The sequence below is a fragment of the Hippocampus bargibanti genome, linkage group LG07 (genome assembly GCF_051943395.1).
Source record: "Hippocampus bargibanti isolate YZ-2025 linkage group LG07, ASM5194339v1, whole genome shotgun sequence".
Taxonomy (NCBI): Eukaryota; Metazoa; Chordata; class Actinopteri; order Syngnathiformes; family Syngnathidae; genus Hippocampus; species Hippocampus bargibanti.
Window position 1 is genome coordinate 27,870,161 of NC_142740.1, and position 17,558 is coordinate 27,887,718.

The 17,558-nt window shown below is 45.3% G+C and overlaps 2 protein-coding genes across 2 annotated transcripts; one reads left to right on the forward strand and one right to left on the reverse strand.

The window, feature by feature from the left end:
* Positions 1-2,301: 2,301 nt before the first annotated feature.
* LOC148896087 (uncharacterized) lies at positions 2,302-3,903 on the reverse strand. The gene is made up of 2 exons (XM_089000217.1): positions 3,714-3,903; positions 2,302-3,612 (listed from the first exon to the last, which is right to left on the reverse strand). The coding sequence occupies exons 1-2, from the start codon at positions 3,868-3,870 to the stop codon at positions 3,395-3,397; spliced, it is 375 nt and encodes a 124-aa protein (XP_088856343.1). The 5' UTR covers positions 3,871-3,903; the 3' UTR covers positions 2,302-3,394.
* A 1,904-nt stretch (positions 3,904-5,807) lies between these two features.
* rab3b (RAB3B, member RAS oncogene family) lies at positions 5,808-17,241 on the forward strand. The gene is made up of 5 exons (XM_089000216.1): positions 5,808-5,945; positions 7,715-7,939; positions 10,039-10,157; positions 10,227-10,351; positions 15,280-17,241. Exons 2-5 carry the CDS (start codon positions 7,715-7,717, stop codon positions 15,465-15,467), a joined length of 657 nt encoding a protein of 218 aa, XP_088856342.1. The 5' UTR covers positions 5,808-5,945; the 3' UTR covers positions 15,468-17,241.
* Positions 17,242-17,558: the final 317 nt, after the last annotated feature.

Below are 17,558 nucleotides of genomic sequence, written 5' to 3' on the forward strand. Positions count from 1 at the left end.
CCGTCCGGACCGTTCATTCGACACTCCAAACCTCCGACCGTCTGACCGTCCAACCCTGCGACCGTCCGACCCTCTGACCCTCCGACAGACTGTGCGGACCATCTGAACCGTCCGGACCGTCCGACCGACCGTCCGTCCGACAGTCAGACCGTCCGACCGCCCTCCTCTGCAGCCAAGGTCATCGCACAAAAGTGAAACGCATGTTATTGAGAGATGCAAATAGCGTTGTCATCTGCACGGGGATCCCTGCCAATACTTCCGCGAAATCTCCAAACACGGTGTGCCCCCCCCAACCACCCTGCGGTCTATCTTACGGAAGAGAGTGCGAAGAAATATCTGAAGAACATTCTCGGGCACCTGGCGGGGGACACCCTGAACAGGTTACCAGCCAATCGCAGGGTACACTGAGACAAACAACCAGTCACTCTCACACTCACACGTACGGACAATTTGGAGTGTTCAATCTGGCTGCCAGGCATGTTTTTGCAATATGGGAGGATACCCGGAGAAAAACCACGCAAGCCTGGGGAGAACATGCAAACTCCACACAGGGAGACTATAACCGTCGTCCTAACCCGAACCCTAACCTAACACTCAACGCGAACCTAAACCCTAAACTAAACCCTAACCCTAACCCTAACCCTAAACTAAACCCTAACCTTAACCCTAACCTTAACCCTAACCCTAACCCTAACCCTAACCCTAACCCCTAACCCAAACCCAAACCCAAACCCTAACCCTAACCCTAACAATAACAATAATCCTAAACCCTAAACCCTAACGTAAACCCTAACACTCAACCCGAACCTAAACCCTAACCCTAAACCCTAACCTAAACCCTAGCCCCTAACCCTAAACCCTAAGCCCTAACCGCTGCACAGTGAAGCCGGAGCAACTAGCGGGCCGCTTTCCGGAGAAGCGAATGTGAACAAAGTCGAGGCGCCTACGAACGGAACGGAACGTCCTCCTCACAGCGCCATCATGTGACTTCCATCCATTTTCATCGCATTTGTTGACTATTTTCGCTTCCCCCCGCGGCCATTTGTGCTCAAAGAGCGATCCAGCTAAAGTTCAGATGACTGACCGCTATCTCAAGACGCTGGAAACACGCTCCCGGCACAAAAAAAACAAATAACTCCCGACTTTTACCAGTCGCGAGGAACCCGACAACAAGTCGACGGCGTGCCAGCAGAAAACATAGCTAATAGATAGCCAGATATCTTGCTAGCAGGCTAATTATTTGAGTCAGGAAACATATTAGCTATCTAGCTAGCTGGCTGAGCAGTGGCAGCCACACACGGCGTTCACTCAACCCAGAAGTAACTCAAACGGATAGAAAGCTAGCTAGCTAGCTAATGGATAGCTACTAATACTAATAAAACATTTCATTTATAAGTGCCTTTCAAAACTGTCAACATCACTTTTCAGTCACAAGTCACACTTTTCTGTGGGTGAGCAGCGTTCACTCAACCCGGAAGTAACTCAAATAGATAAAAAAACTAGCTATCTAGCTAATAAATAGTTAATAGATAGCCTGCTAGAATGCTAGCTAGGTAGCTAGATAGCTATATAACTAATAGATAGCCAGCTAGAAAGTTAGCTAGCTAATAGATGGTAAATAGATAGCCAACTAGACCGCTAGCTAGGTAGCTACATAGCTATATAACTAATTGATAGCCAGCTAGACAGCTAGCTAGGTAACTATATACAGTGCCTTGTAAGGCCTTCTCTGCTGGCCTCAAAATATCGGAATCTCGGCCTGATGTGAATTCAATTTTGTCCATTTATTCTTCTGAAATCATTCCAAATTGTCTTTCAATCTCTTACTTTGATAATAATAATAATAATAATAATCATGCATTTCATTTCACAGACATTTCATGTCACATGATATGTTTTTCTGTGGGTGAGCAGTGGCAGCCACACGCGCCAGCGTTCACTCAACCTGGGAGAAAATAGATACAACGCTAGGCAGCCAGCTAATAGAGAGCTAATAGATAGCCAACAGATAGATACATGCTACATAGCTAGCCACTGCTGAGCCAGCGCTCACTTTTCGTTGCCAGAGTCAGAAATCGACCCGTAGGCCTTCACAATCAGTCCTGCAGGCCCTGGAGCATTAAATGTGTCGATCAAACTATTGTTAGAACCAATCAGAGTTCAAGTTGGTAACCCAAAAGGAGGACCAAGGCCTTCTTAAAGGCGCTGATCGATGTTTCGCAAACTATGATTGGCTCGACGCTAGCGAAACTAGCGAAAACCGGCTGACATTGGCCGATACACAAAAACAACACGTCCAAGAACTCTTTTACGGTTTTTATTTTCATAAAAGAATGTGGAAATATAAGCAGTCAAGGAATTGAATGTCGTTGGATGCAGCATGGTCTCATTTTGTCAATCTGCTAACGCTTAGCAACGCTCGCATGGCTTAGCACAGTCTTGACTATCCTGGAAAATGATCGCGATCGACTAGTCTGGTCTGGTCAAGCTAGGGGGAAGGCTGTTTGCTCAAGAGAATCAAATCAAGTGTAATTGCGTCTCCGTTCCAGCAGGCGGCAGCATTGTCAAAGAATATAATAACAATAATAATAATAATAATACATTTCATTTGGAAGCGCCTTTCAAAACTCAAGATCACTCTACAGTCACTGGATCAGTTTTTCTGTGGGTGAGCAGCGGCAGCCACATGCGCCAGCGTTCACTCAACCCGGAAGTAACTCATATAGATAGAAAGTTAGCTAGCTAGCTGGCTAATAGATAACTCATAGATAGTTAGCTATATAGTTGAATAACTCAAATAGGTAAAAAAGTTAGCTATCTAGCTAATAGATAACTAATAGATAGCTAGCTAGATAGCTAATAGACAACTCATATATAGTTAGCTAGATAGTTGAATAACTCAAATACATAGAAAGTTAGCTAGATAGCCAATAGATTACTAATAGATAGCTATCTAGATAGCTAATAGATAACTCAGATAGTTAGCTAGATAGTTGAATAACTCAAATAGGTAGAAAGTTAGCTATCTAGCTAATAGATAACTAATAGATAGCTATCTAGATAGCTAATAGATAACTCATAGTTAGCTTGATAGTTGAATAACTCAAATAGGTAGAAAGTTAGCTACCTAACTAATAGATCGCTAGCTAGATAGATAATAGATAACTCAAAAGCGACCATAATCCGTTTCAGAAACCTGTTTGAAAACCAAAACAGCACTTCCCACTATAATCAATGTAAAAAAAAAAGATCCGTTCTTGTCGCAGATAATTTGCGGTGTCGTGGAACACAGCCGAGCACGATGCAGTCTATAGGAAGCGAGTCTCGCGGGAGTCCGCCGGGCCCTCCGTCCAGACCGGCGGAACCCGCCGGGGTCTTTGTTTTTCGCCTCGGTTCACCTGAGTCCGGCGGCCAGCTTCTCCATGGCGGCCTTGCGCTCCTCGGCCTTCTGCTGCGAACGTCGCAGGACGTTGCGAAGCTCCTCCAGGTGGTCCAGCGTCCCCTCCAGCTCGCCCTTCACCGTCTTCATTTGACTCTCCAGCATCTGCGTGTGGTGCAGGGAGTTGCGGCGGTGGCGCCGGCTGGACCGGACCTTCTCCTCCAGGTCCTCCATTACACGCACGGACAAAAGCAAAGCATTTCTGACCCCGGTGAGGGTAAGCGTGACCTTTGACCTGGACCACGGAGGACGCCCTGACGGCGGGCGAACGCACCCATGTTCTCCTGGACCTTGTCGGGCTCTCCGCGTTTGTCCATCAGGTCTTTGGTCTGCTGCATGAGCTTCTCCATCTTGAGCAGTTGCGCCGCCTTGGTGTCGCTGTCGCGCCGCATCTTCAGCAGCTGCCGCTCTCTCGGGCTCAGATCGTCCATCGCCGCCGCTCGCGCTCCATCGCCGTTTGTCCTTTTTATAGCATTGGCTCCGCCCCCCCTTGCGTCTCCTCGGGGTGGAGATGAAGACAGAAGGCCCTCAGTGTTGCTTCCGTCACGAGATCGGCGGGCCCCCCGGCGAGAACCGGCGCTAACCGAAAGGGTCCCGTGTTAGCAGCGCAGGGAATGATTAAGGGCTTCTTTGTTTCTTTGCTCAAATCGGAAGCTTCCAGATGGCTGGCTCCCGGAAGTCGCCGGAATCTTCTTCCGGGTGACGGATGCTGTCCGAGGGTTCCCAGTTTGTGTTACGAGGCCTTCTAGACTATCATAATAATAATAATAATAATAATAATAATACATTTCATTTATAAGCGCCTCCCAAAGTAACTCAGATAGAAAGCTAGCTAGCTAATAGACAGCTAATAGATAGCCAAGTAACTCAGATAGAAAGATAGCTAGCTAATAGATAGCTAACAGATAACAGATAGGCCTTCAGTCAACCCGGAAGTAACTCAGATAGAAAGCTAGCTAACTAATAGACAGCTATAACATATAGATATCCATATTCATATCCATATCCATATCCACACACACACACACACACACACACACACACACACACACACACACACACACATACACACACACACGCAAGCAAAAAATAGCAAATAACATTGCAATTTTATGAGGTTATCACGAATCCAGACGTTCGTGGTAAAAAAAAAATCAAACAGTTTAAGGAAGAGGAAAGGAAAGAAAGAAGTAGAAAAACAAAATACAGGAGCTGCTGGAAAGGCAGCCACACTTGCGGCTCCATCTTGAAGTCAAAACTTTTAGCTAGCTGGCTAGCTATATATATTTTGAGGCCAGCAGAGAAGGCCTTGCAGGCCCTGACAATCAACAAGACAATTTGGATTTATTTAATAAAAATTCACGGACAAAATAGCATTCGGTTCCGTCTGTGCTTCAGATATTTTTAGGCCAGCAATGAAGGCCTTGCAGGCCCTGACAACCAACAGGACAATTTGCAATTATTTAATAAAAATTCATGGGAAAAAATAGCATTGGCATCAGTCCGTGATTCAGATATTTTTAGGCCAGCAGAGAAGGCCTGGCAGGCCCTGACAACCGACAAGACAATTTGCAATTATTTAATAAAAATTCATGGACAAAATATAATGAACATCAGTTCGTGATTCAGATACTTTGAAGCCAGCAGAGAAGGCCTTGCAGGCCCTGACAACCAACAAGACAATTTGGAATGATTTCAGAAGAATTCACGGACAAAATAGCATTCGTATCCGTCTGTGCTTCAGATATTTTTAGGCCAGCAATGAAGGCCTTGCAGACCCTGACAACCGACAGGACAATTTGCAATTATTTAATAAAAAATCATGGAAAAAATAGCATTCGCATCAGTCCGCGATTCAGATATTTTTAGGCCAGCAGAGAAGGCCTTGTAGGCCACTGCTAATTGCATTTTGCTGCTTTCTTTTCCAGAGCGGTTCCTCGTCGGAGCCACGCGGTGGCGCCGTTGCTCGCCGTGGCTTACTGAGACTTGTTGTTTAGCCACTTGATTGGGTCTGGCAGCGCCCAAGACCACGACCGAGACCAAGACCGAGACATCCGGTTCGGGAAAAGGCAACAAAAAAGGGGCAAAAAAGCCTCTGTTGATGCGTCCATTGAGATTTTCGTTTGATTTGACGAGGGCGGAGGCGCGCTCCCGCTGCCGAGCCTGAAAACGCACGCACGAATGAGTCATAGGCGCGAGGGCGCACCTGCTGGCGTGCGCGCGCACGGCGGCCGTCTGGGCGGGGCGTGCGTCTTCTCCCCGTTCAGCGTCCGAGCACGCGTCATCGTCGCACGTACGCGCGTACGCGAGACCCTTCCTCGTCCTCGGCTCCCGTTTCGCGCCCTTTCCACGCCGACGCGCGCATTCTCGCTGCCGTTCGTTGCCTTCAAGGAGACGAAAGACAGACGGAGCGACAGACGGGCGGGCGGAAGGACTCACAGACGAGAGACCGACCGACAGACGCCTCCTCGGACGCGCGCGAGCTTGAGATCCGCCCAGGATAGAGGTAAGGAAAGGTGCACGCGCACATCGTCGTCGACAGATGACATGTTGCGCGCTTTGCATGTTGTGATGAGGATGATGAGGACGAGGATGAAGATGAAGACGATGAAGATGTCTTCCGCCCGACAGCGGCGTTCAGAGGAGCCTCGGCAGGTGTTCGGTTGCCATGGAGACGGTGCGCCTGTCACCATCCGGACACACGAACGCGCACGCTGACGCAAAGGCGACACGCGCGCATATAGTCACGCGCGTTCACGTGCGAAGAAGGGAAAACGTCGAAAAAGGATTCACGCGGCCGTTTGTAATCACTGGTCGATAAATTAACACCCGCATTTTAATTCAATTGAGAGGATGACACCCCCACGCCCCCCCAAAGCCCACCCACAACAATTCGGGATTTGGACGGGTCATGACTATACATAAATAAATAAATAAAATGTCACTGCAGCAGAAGGAAAAAAAAACCAACATATCTATTAGCTAGCTACCTAGCTGGCTATCTATTAGCTATCTATTTGCTATCTGGCTAGCTATGTAGCTGGCTATTGGATTGGATGTACCTTTATTCGTCTCACAGTGGAGAAATTGACATTTCACAGCAGTCAATGTTAGGAAAGGAAGAGGAAAGGAAAGAAAGAAGTAGAAACACAAAACAGGAGCTACTGGAAAAGCAGTCACTCTTTCTTTATTAGCTACATGGCTATCTAGCTAGTTAGCTACCTGTCTATCTGGAAATCTATTAGCTATCTGTTAGCTAGCTATCTATTTGAGTGACTTCCGGGTTGAGTAAATGTTGGCGCATGTGGCTGCTGCTCACGCGCAGAAAAAAACGATCCTGTGACTGTAAAGTGACCTTGAGTTTTGAAAGGCTGACTACTTAGCTAGCTATCTATTTGCTATCTATTCGCCAACTAGCTAGCTGGCTACCTAGCAAGCTATCTATTTGCTATATAGCTATCTGTCTCACGATCTACAGTTTTAGCAATCTAGCTATCTACATATTCGCTATCTCTTAGCTAACTAGCTGGCTGGCTAACAACTAGCTTTATAGATAGCTAGCTTTCTCTCTGTTTGAGTTACTTCCGGGTTGAGTGAACACTGGCTCATGAATGTTGGCAAGAACGTTAGCAACAATGTTAACAGAAACGTTAACAGCATTAATAATAATAATAATAATAATAATAATAATAATAATAAGAAGAAGAAGAAGAAGAAGAAGAAGAAGAAGAATTCATTTCATTTCAAATGACCTTTCAAAACTCTCAGTCACAGGATACTTTTCCTGCGCGTGAGCAGCGGCAGCCACACGCGCCAGCGTTCACTCAACCCGGAAGTTGTTAGCAGGAATATAAGCAAGAATGTTGGCGAGAACGTTAGCAACAACATTGGCAATAACGTTAACGAGAACGTTAGCATAAACGTTAGCAGGACTGTTAGCAAGAACATTAGCGAGAATGTTAGCAAGAACATAAGCAACAACATTGGCAGGACCGTTAGCAGGACCGTGAGCAAGAATGTAAGCAAGAACATTTGCGAGAATGTTAGCAAAAACATTAGCAGGACTGTTAGCAAGAAATTAGCGAGAATGTTAGCAAGAACATAAGCAACAACATTGGCAGGACCGTTAGCAGGACCGTGAGCAAGAATGTAAGCAAGAACATTTGCGAGAATGTTAGCAAAAACATTAGCAGGACTGTTAGCAAGAACATTAGTGAGAATTCCGCTAATTCCTCCCCAAACGTTTTTGTCCGCGTCGGCCATGTTTGCGTTCAGATGGCGAAAGCGGAGCAGCGCTACGGCCAGCGAGACGGCTCGGACCAGAACTTTGACTACATGTTCAAGCTGCTAATCATCGGCAACAGCAGCGTTGGCAAAACCTCCTTCCTGTTCCGCTACGCCGACGACTCCTTTAGCAACTCCTTCGTTAGCACGGTGGGCATCGACTTCAAGGTCAAGACCGTCTACCGCAACGACAAGCGCATCAAGCTACAAATCTGGGTGAGTTTCACGCTCGCCATCCTTGCGCCACATTGCATTGTTTGGAACCGCGACCGCCGCTTCGTTGGATTGGTGGAAAATTCAAAGCCACGTGGGGCTTTAGTCGCAAACGCCCGTCACCGTGTCATGGCGCTAACACCGCTAAATAATCTATTCCATTTATAATAATAATAATAATACATTTAACTTCTAAGCGCCTTTCAAATCTCTCAAGTTCACTTTACAGTCACAGGATGTGTTTTTTTTTTTGTGGGTGAGCAGCGGCAGCCACACGCGCCAGAGTTCACTCAACCCGGAAGTAATTCGGATAGAAAGTTAGCTAGCTAATAGATAGCCAGCTAGACAGTTACCTAAATAGCTAGATAGCCATATAGGTAAGGAAGCATCTTTATTGCCAAGTATGCCAGCTAGATAGGTATATAGCTATGAGATAGCTAGGTAGATAGCTTTACAGTCACAGGATGTTTTTTTTTTTTTTTTTGTGGGTAGCGACAGCCACACGCGCCAGGGTTCACTCAACCCGGAAGTAACTCGGAGTTTTTCAACACAGAAACACCCTGAGTCACACGTAGCAACTTAGTACGCTAAGTCACACAAACGCACACCTTGTTGGTGTTTTTTGATGATCTCCTTCTTCTGCTCGACCGTCATTTTCTTTTGTATTCTCTTTGGCTTAACAATAGCCTCTCGTGGGATCTTTTTCGCTCCCATCATAGCAAAAGTACAGCACATGCTAACAAACGAGGTCTGGTTTAGAACAAGAATGAAAAATAGCAAACCTGAGCGCGAGCAGTAGCAACAAACAATTCAATGTCCGAATGACACTCTTCAATAGCCCGCTTGAATCATGAGCAGATTAGCAGCAGGTGTGTAACAGGCTGGGAAGCACAATACCGCCACCTGCTGCCCAATCTCAACGTGACACTTGCCAACGTTATTGCCAACGTAATTGCTAATATTCTTGTCAACGCTCAGGCTAACATTCATGCTAACGTTCCAGCCAATGTTAGCCACAATGTTGTTGCCAATGTTGTTGCTAAAGTTCTTGCTAACGTTCATGCTAACGGTCATGCTAACGTTATTGCCAACGTTAGCAACAACATTCTTGCTTATGTTCTTGCTAACATCCTCACTCATTTTCTTGCTTACATTCTTGCTAATGTTCTTGCTTACATGCTTGCTAACAGTCCTGCTAACGTTTCTGTTACCATTATTGCCAATGTTGTTGCTAACGTTCTTGCTTATGTTCTTGCTAACATGCTTGCTAATGTTCTTGCTTACATTCTTGCTAACAGTCCTGCTAACGTTGTTGCCAACGTTGTTGCTAACGTTCTTGCCAACATTCTTGCTTATGTTCTTGCTAACATTCTTGCTTACATTATTGCTAACGTTAGCAACAACGTTCTTGCCAACGTTATTATTATTATTATTAACAATAATAATAATAATAATAATAATAATAATAATAATAATAATAGCTAGCTAGTCAAATAGATAGCTAATACCTAGCTAATATATAATCAACTAGACAGACAATAATAATAATAATAATAATAATAATAATAATAATAATAATAATAATAATACATTTCCTTTATAAGCGCCTTTCAACACTCTCAAGGACGTTGTTGCTAACTCTCTTGCCAACATTCGTGCTCATGTTCTTGCTAACATTCTCGCTAATATTCTTGCAAACGGTCCTGCTAACATTCCTGCTAACGTTCCTGCTAATGTTCTTTCCTATGTTGTTGCTTATGTTCTTGCTAACATTCTTGCTCACGGTCCTGCTAACGTTCCTGCTAATGTTCTTTCCTATGTTGTTGCTTATGTTCTTGCTAACATTCTTGCTCACGGTCCTGCTAACGTTCCTGCTCAATTTCGTGGCTAACGTACATCTGTTTTCGTCCACAATACAAAACCATCCGACATGTACTTTTGTTGTGTCGGTACAAGCTAATTGTAAGGGGACAAATTAGCTGCGCGCTAAGTTGTGGGAATATTGCACTCCCGTGTGGGCCTCTCGTGCGTAGCCGCCGCTAAGCGATTGTCCGGCAAGCGACTTGATGGCGTCCACCTACCTCTGCGGTCGTTTCGCACAGGATACGGCGGGCCAGGAGCGCTATCGCACCATCACCACGGCGTACTACCGGGGCGCCATGGGCTTCATCCTCATGTATGACATCACCAACGAGGAGTCCTTCGGCGCCGTGCAGGACTGGTGCGTACGCGTGCCGATATACGCCGTCCCTCGACGCCTCCGCTTGACTGCTAATGTTTTGCGCTGCAGGGCCACTCAGATCAAGACGTACTCGTGGGACAACGCCCAAGTCATCATGGTGGGCAACAAGTGCGACATGGACGAGGAGAGAGCGGTCGCCCCCGAGAAGGGAAAACACTTGGCGGACCAACTGGGTGAGACTTCCCGAGCGTCAGCGCAGAGTGCCGATGCGTATGTGGAACGGTCGCGGCTTGGAATTGATGCGGATTTTTACGTTGGACAGGAGATGTGAGACATTCTCTTTTTGTTAATGGATGTTAGCTATAGCTTCGTGTTTGCTTTCAACATTTAGCTTGTAGTAGACGTGCACGTTCCACCATGACGTCCCTGATCCACTGCTGAAAAGGACGCTTTGATCATCTAGAACTGCTTCATGTCACAAAGAGGGTACGGCAAGTGCTGAAGAATGTGTCTTAGTGTTGTCATATTATTTGTTATTATTTATTTTTTTTTACTTCAAGATGGCGCCACGAGAGTGGCTGCCTTTCCAGCAGCTCCTGTATTTTGTTTTTCTACTTCTTTCTGTCCTCTCCTCTTCCTTTCATAACTTTGCTGCTGAGTTACTTGGGGTAGAGTGAACGCTGGCGCGAATGGCTGCCGCTGCTCACCCGCACAAAAAAAATCCTGTTAAATGTCTGTGTAAGTTATCAGTCGTACAGGGGTGGTCCATCGATGAAAAGGTTTCTTCGGCCGTTATCTGTACAAATTTGAAGTGGTCGGACGTTTCGATTCTTATCCAAGAAACTTCATCAGCAAACTAAAGTCTTACTGGTATTTCCCGTTAAATGTGTTATTATTATTATTATTATTATTATTATTATTATTATTATTATTATTATTATTATTATTATTATTATTGTCTTATTGTGCCCGTCCCAAGCCCGGATAAATACAGAGGGTTGTGTCAGGAAAGGCATCCGACGTAATAAAAAATGGCGAAACAAATATGCGAATCAAACCTATGAATCCCATACCGGATCGGTCGAGGTTAACAATGGCCGCCATTGGTACTGTTGACCTTCAGGGTGCCGGTGGTGGAAAATGGACGACTGTTGGTCGAAGAAGGAGAGGAGGGAGGAAAAGAGACAAATGGAACGCCAAGAGTATACAACGAAGAGTAGGAACTTTGAATGTAGGAACAATGACAGGTAAAGGTACAGAGCTGGTTGACATGATGCAGAGAAGGAAGGTAGACGTACTGTGTGTCCAGGAGACCAGGTGGAAAGGGAGCAAGGCGAGAAGCTTAGGGTCAGGGTTGAAGTTGTTCTATCATGGTGAAGACAGAAAGAGAAATGGAGTTAGGGTTATCTTAAAAGAGGAGTTTGTTAGGAATGTCTTACAAGTAAAAAGAGTATCAGATAGAATGATGTGTCTGAAGCTAGAAATTGAAGGCATCAGTGATGTTCAATGTTGTTTGTGGGTATGCCCCACCAGTAGGATGTGAGCTGGCGGAGAAGGAGACATTTTGGTCGGACTTTGAGGAAGTCATACAGAACATCCCGAGAAGTCAGAGGGTTGTCATTGGTGGAGACTTCAATGGACATGTTGGCGCAGGAAACAAAGATGATGAGGAGGTGATGGGCAGGTTTGGACTCCAGATGAGGAACGCTGAAGGACAGATGGTGGTTGACTTTGCTAAGAGAATGGAAATGGCTATTGTCAATACTTTCTTTCAGAAGAGACAGGAACATAGGCTGACCTACAAGAGTGGAGGCAGAAGTACACAGGTAGACTACATTTTGTGTCAACGGCGCCATCTAAAGGAAATCAGTGACTGCAAAGTAGTGGTTGGTGAGAGTGTAGCCAGACAGCATAGGTTGGTGGTGTGTAGGAGGACGCTGGCAGTGAGGACGATGAAGAAACCAAAGGCTGAAGTGAGGACAAAATGGTGGAAGTCGAAAAGGGAAGAGTGTTGCATGACATTTAGGAAGGAGGTAAGACAAGCACTGGGTGGGCAAGAGGTCATTCGGATGACTGGCAAACTACAGCGAACATAATCAGAGACGCAGGTCGGAAAGTACTTGGTGTATCGAGTGGAAGAAAGGTAGATAAGGAGACTTGGTGGTGGAACGGGGAGGTGCAGGAGTGTATACAGAGAAAGAGGTTAGCAAAGAAGAAGTGGGACACTGAGAGGACGGACGAGAGTAGACAGCAGTACAATGCTTATGCTTAGAATATCTTGTTTTCTATCCTTTCACTCCCACCCCAACCCCATCCCTCTTCAATTGCTGCTGTGGACTGCAAATTTCCCCATTGCGGGACGAATAAAGGTATTCTGATTCTGATTCTGATTCTGAATGAGATGCGGCGCACGGTTAAAGTAAAGGTGGCAAAGGCCAAACAAGAGGCCTATGATGACTTGTATGCTCGGCTGGACAGCAAGGAAGGTGAGACTGATCTTTACAGGCTGGTGAGACAGACAGACAAAGACGGTAAGGACCTGCAGCAGGTTCGGGTGATTAAGGATAGAGAGAGGCAATGTATTAACAGGTGCCAGTAGTGTGATGGCAAGATGGAAAGAGTACTTTGAAGAATTGATGAATGAGGAAAATGAGAAGGAACAAAGAGTAGAAGACGTGACTGTTGTGGACCAAGACGTAGCAAGCATTAGCGAGGATGAAGTGAGGAGGGCGCTGAAGAGGATGAAGGGGGGAAAGGCACTCGGGCCTGATGATTTACCAATCGAGGTATGGAAGTGTCTTGGAGAGGTGGCGGTGGTGTTCCTGACTGGGTTATTTAACAAGATCTTAGATGGTGAACAGATGCCTGAAGAATGGAGACAAAGTCTACTCGTGCCCATTTCTAAGAACAAAGGAGATGTGCAGAGTTGTACTAACTACAGAGGAATAAAGTTGATGAGCCATCCAATGAAACTCTGGGAAAGAGTAGTTGAAGCTCGACTAAGAGCAGATTTGTGAGCAGCAGTATGGCTTCATGCCCAAAAAAAGAGTACGACAGATGCAGTGTTTGCTTGAAGAATGCTGATAGAGAAGTACAGAGAAGGTCAGAAGGAATTGCATTGTGTCTTTGTAGATCTGGAGAAAGCGTACGACAGGGTGCCCAGAGAAGAGCTGTGGCATTGCATGAGGAAGTCTGGAGTGACGGAAAATTATGTCAGAGCGGTGCAAGACATGTATCATGACTGTAGGACAGTTGTGAGGTGTGCTGTCGGTATGACTGAGGAATTCAAGGTGAAGGTGGGACTCCACCAGGGGTCAGCTCTGAGCCCCTTCTTGCTTGCTATGGTGATGGACAGGCTGACAGACGATGTTAGATAAGAATCTCCTTGGACCGTGATGTTTGCAGATGACATTGTGATCTGTAGCGAGAACAGGGAACAGGTGGCGGAGAAACTAGAGAGGTGGAGATATGCCCTGGAAAGGAGAGGAATGAAGATCAGTCGCAGCAAGACGGAATACATGTGTGTGAATGAGAGGGATCCAAGTGCAAGAGTGACGCTCCAGGGAGAAGAGATAAAGAAGGTGGAGGATTTGAAATACTTGGGGTCAACTGTCCAGAGCAATGGAGAGTGTGGAAAAGAGGCGAAGAAGCGTCTCCAGGCAGGCTGGAGAGGCTGGAGAAAAATGTCAGGTGTGATGTGCGATAGAAGGCTTTCAGCTAGGATGAAAGGAAAAGTGTATAAAACGGTGGTGAGACCAGCCATGATGTTTGGACTGGAGACAGTGCCACTGAAGAAAAGACAGGAAGCAGAGCTGAAGATGTTGAGGTTCTCTTTGGGAGTGACCAGGTTGGATAGGATCACGAATGAGTACATTAGAGGGACAACTCATATTAGAGGCTTTGGAGACAAAGTCAGACTGAGATGGTTTGGACCAGATGTCCAGAGGAGAGAGAGCGACTATATCGGGAAAAGGATGCTGAGCCTTGAACTGCCAGGCAGGAGACCGAGAGGAAGACCGAAGAGGAGCTTTATGGATGTGGTCAAAGAGGACATGAAGGTAGCTGGTGTGAGAGAAGAGGATGCACAAAACCGGGATAGATGGAGGACATTGATTCGCTGTGGCGACCCCTGAAGGGAAAAGCCGAAAGGAAAAGAAGAAGATTATTATTATGTATTCGCTATCTATTCGCTATCTGTGAGCTATCTATTCGCTAGTTCACTCGCTGGCGGTTTAGCTGGCTATCTCTTAACTATCTATTGGCTACCTATTAGCTAGCTAGCTTTCTGTCTATTTGAGTTAGTTCCGGGTTCAGTGAACGCTGGCGCATGTGGCTGCCGCTGCTCACCCACAGAAAAAAACGTATCCTGTGACTGTAAAGTGACCTTGAGAGTTTTCAAAGATGTTTCGAAATAGCTACTGACAATAGTTGCCAGACCTATTGTGGCTCGCTCTATCTATCTATCTATCTATCTATCTATCTATCTATCTATCTATCTATCTATCTATCTATCTATCTATCTATCTATCTATCTATCTATCTATCTATCTAGCAAGCTATCTATTTAGCTATCTATTAGGTAGCTATATAGCTAGCTATCTATTAACTAGCTATCCAGCGAGCTATTGGCTGGCTGGCTATCTATTGGCTATCTATTAGCTATCTAGCTATCTAACTGGCCGGATGGCTATCTATTGGCTATCAAATAGCTATCTAGCTATCTAACTGGCTAGATGGCTTCAAATAGCTATCTAGCTATATAACTGGCTAGATGGCTATCTATTGGCTATCTATTAGATATCTACCTAGCTACCTTTTAGCTATCTGACCTATCTAGCTGGCTATCTATTAGCTATCTATTAGCTAGCTCGCTTTCTATCTGAGTGACTTCCGGGTTGAGTGAACGGTGGCGCGAATGGCTGCCGCTGCTCACGCACACAGAAAAAAAAAATCCAAAGACTGTAAAATGTCCTTGAGAGTTTTGAAGGGCGCTTAGAAATTTAATGTATTGTTATTATTATTATTATTATTATTATTATGCCGCGGGCTAAGCCGCTCGCCGTTTGCTATTGAAATCCGGTCCTGTTTGTCAAGCTGGGCAAACAAAGCCCCGCCCCCGCTTGCGGCGCAACCTCTTCTCACGCCACCGTCTCGTTTTTAGGCTTCGAGTACTACGAGGCCAGCGCCAAAGAGAACGTCAACGTGCGGCAGGTTTTCGAGCGCCTGGTGGACATCATCTGCGTCAAGATGTCGGAGCGCGTGGACGTGGAGGCTCCGCCCGCCCCCGGGACCAAGACGGCCAGACTGAGCGACAAACCGGCGGGCCAGCTCCCTCAGAGGTGTTGCTGATAGGGCGCAAGCCCCGCCCCCGCTGACCTCCGGCCCCATCCCCGCCACCCCCCGCCCTGTAAAGCTGTCATTAGCCACAGGCTAGCCTTTGCTAAAGCACATACAGTGATACCTCAGTTTACGAACGCTTTAGCTAACAAAACTTTGGCTAACAAACTTTTTGAACGTTAAATTTGCAAGAAATTAAATATTGGCATCCAAACTATTTTTTGGGAAACACACGGAGTGATGTGTCGTTTGCAAACGACCCGGTTCTTAGAGCCGGCTCTCTGAAGTGGACAAAGAGAGCCGGCTCCGAACAAAGAGCCGGAGACTTTTTTTCTCCTCTATTCCCCGCCCCCAGTCTTCGGTTAAAGCCGCACATGAAACAGGAAAGGGAGACGACTGTAGCTTGATAGCACTACAAAGAAAGAACTACAGTGAAAAAGTGAGCAAATGGATAGAAAACAGCGAAATTTGGACTCGCTTCAACTGTCGTGATAGTTCAAAGGCAGAGTGCAGACTGCGAGGTTAAAAGATCCCATCAATCAGGCTCCACAAATAAGCCGCACAAGCCATCTGTACACTTGATGCAAAAAGCTATCAACCCAGCTAAACATCACACAATTCCATTCCATCAATCAGAATCAGAATCATCTTTATTGACAAGTATGTAGAACACACAAGGAATTTGTTTCCGGTCGAACACACTGCACTAGTATCATCATCATCAAAAAATTGCAAAGAGGCACTGTACACTTCTATTTGAGTTATTGTTGAAAGAGTTAATGGTGCCGGCAGGAAGAAGCTGTTTAAATGTCTGCTGGATTTAGTATGCATGGATTGGGTAGCGCCTGCTTGAGGGAAGTCGCTGGAAAAGGTGGTGGGCATGGTGCGGAGGATCCAGTAGGATTTTCTGCGCCCTAGTTTGGATTCTTGCAGTCCTCCAGAGTGGGTAGGTCGGTGCCAATGATTTTTTTCAAGCCATCAACGACCCTCACAAAGGTAAATAAACCGACGTTCTTATACAGTACAGTTTATTTCTTTAATTACAATACCAAAGCACATTTATTATACATAAAATAAGGTCTATTTTGTGTAGTTTTAAGGTTTATTTCGTAGAAAATTATGTTTTGTGGGGAAGCTGGGAACGGATTATTCTCATTTTAATATTTTCTTATGGGAAATACATGTTTGGAAGATGAACTTTTCACCTTAAACGCACTTTCTGGGAACCAATTAAGTTCGTGAGTGACGGTATTATCGCAGAGAAATCGAGGCAAATTTACTCGGATATCATCAAGAGGCAACTACAACAACGACCATCGCAAAGGTCAATAAAACGAGTTTATTATACAGTACAGTTTATTTAATGACAATACAATAGCACATTTATCATAGATAAAATAAGGTATATTGTGTGTAGTTAGTTTAGTAATGTAATTTAGTTGAAAAGGATGATTTATGGGGACTTGGGAACTGATTATTCTCATTTTAATGGTTTCCTATGGGAAATTAATGTTTGGAAGACACACTTTTCGCCGTACAAACGATTTCTGGGAACCAATTACGTTCGTAAGCCAAGGTATCACTGTACTTGACTTTGAGGGGAACAAAAATCTCACAGCACCCCCCCCCCCCAAAAAAAAAAAAATAAAAATAAAAAAATGAATATTCAGCCATTCAATGAAAATCAAACAAAGGCAGGCCAAACAAAAAACAGGTTTGGAGACAAACTTGCCTCTTTGGGATGATTCCAAAAGATACACACACAAAAATAAATACATAAAATCAAGACTTTCTCTCCGCTCTCAAATGTCAATCAAATACCACCTGGAAAACAAAATGGATGCTCCTTTGTCCAGCATCTGTCAAAAGTTATGAATATAATCATAATAATAATAATAATACATTTCATTTCTAATCGCCTTTCAAAACTGTCAAGGTGAATTTACAGTGACGGGTGAGCAGCGGCAGTCACATGCGCCCGTGTTCACTCAACCCGGAAGTAACTCAAATAGATAGCAAGCTAGCTAGCTACCGAATAGATCCGAATCAGAAAACCTTTAGTCGTCCCACAATGGGGAAATTTGCAGCAATTTGATAGATAGC

Bases quoted from the DNA above. Each gene is read 5' to 3' on its own strand.
- LOC148896087 (XM_089000217.1), bottom strand. From the start codon at position 3,870: ATGGACGATCTGAGCCCGAGAGAGCGGCAGCTGCTGAAGATGCGGCGC. The intron at 3,613-3,713 runs GTGCGTTCGCCC...CCGTGCGTGTAA, and splicing joins CAAGGTCCAGGAGAACATGG to TGGAGGACCTGGAGGAGAAG.
- rab3b (XM_089000216.1), top strand. From the start codon at position 7,715: ATGGCGAAAGCGGAGCAGCGCTACGGCCAGCGAGACGGCTCGGACCAG. The intron at 7,940-10,038 runs GTGAGTTTCACG...CGTTTCGCACAG, and splicing joins GCATCAAGCTACAAATCTGG to GATACGGCGGGCCAGGAGCG. The intron at 10,158-10,226 runs GTGCGTACGCGT...TTTGCGCTGCAG, and splicing joins TTCGGCGCCGTGCAGGACTG to GGCCACTCAGATCAAGACGT.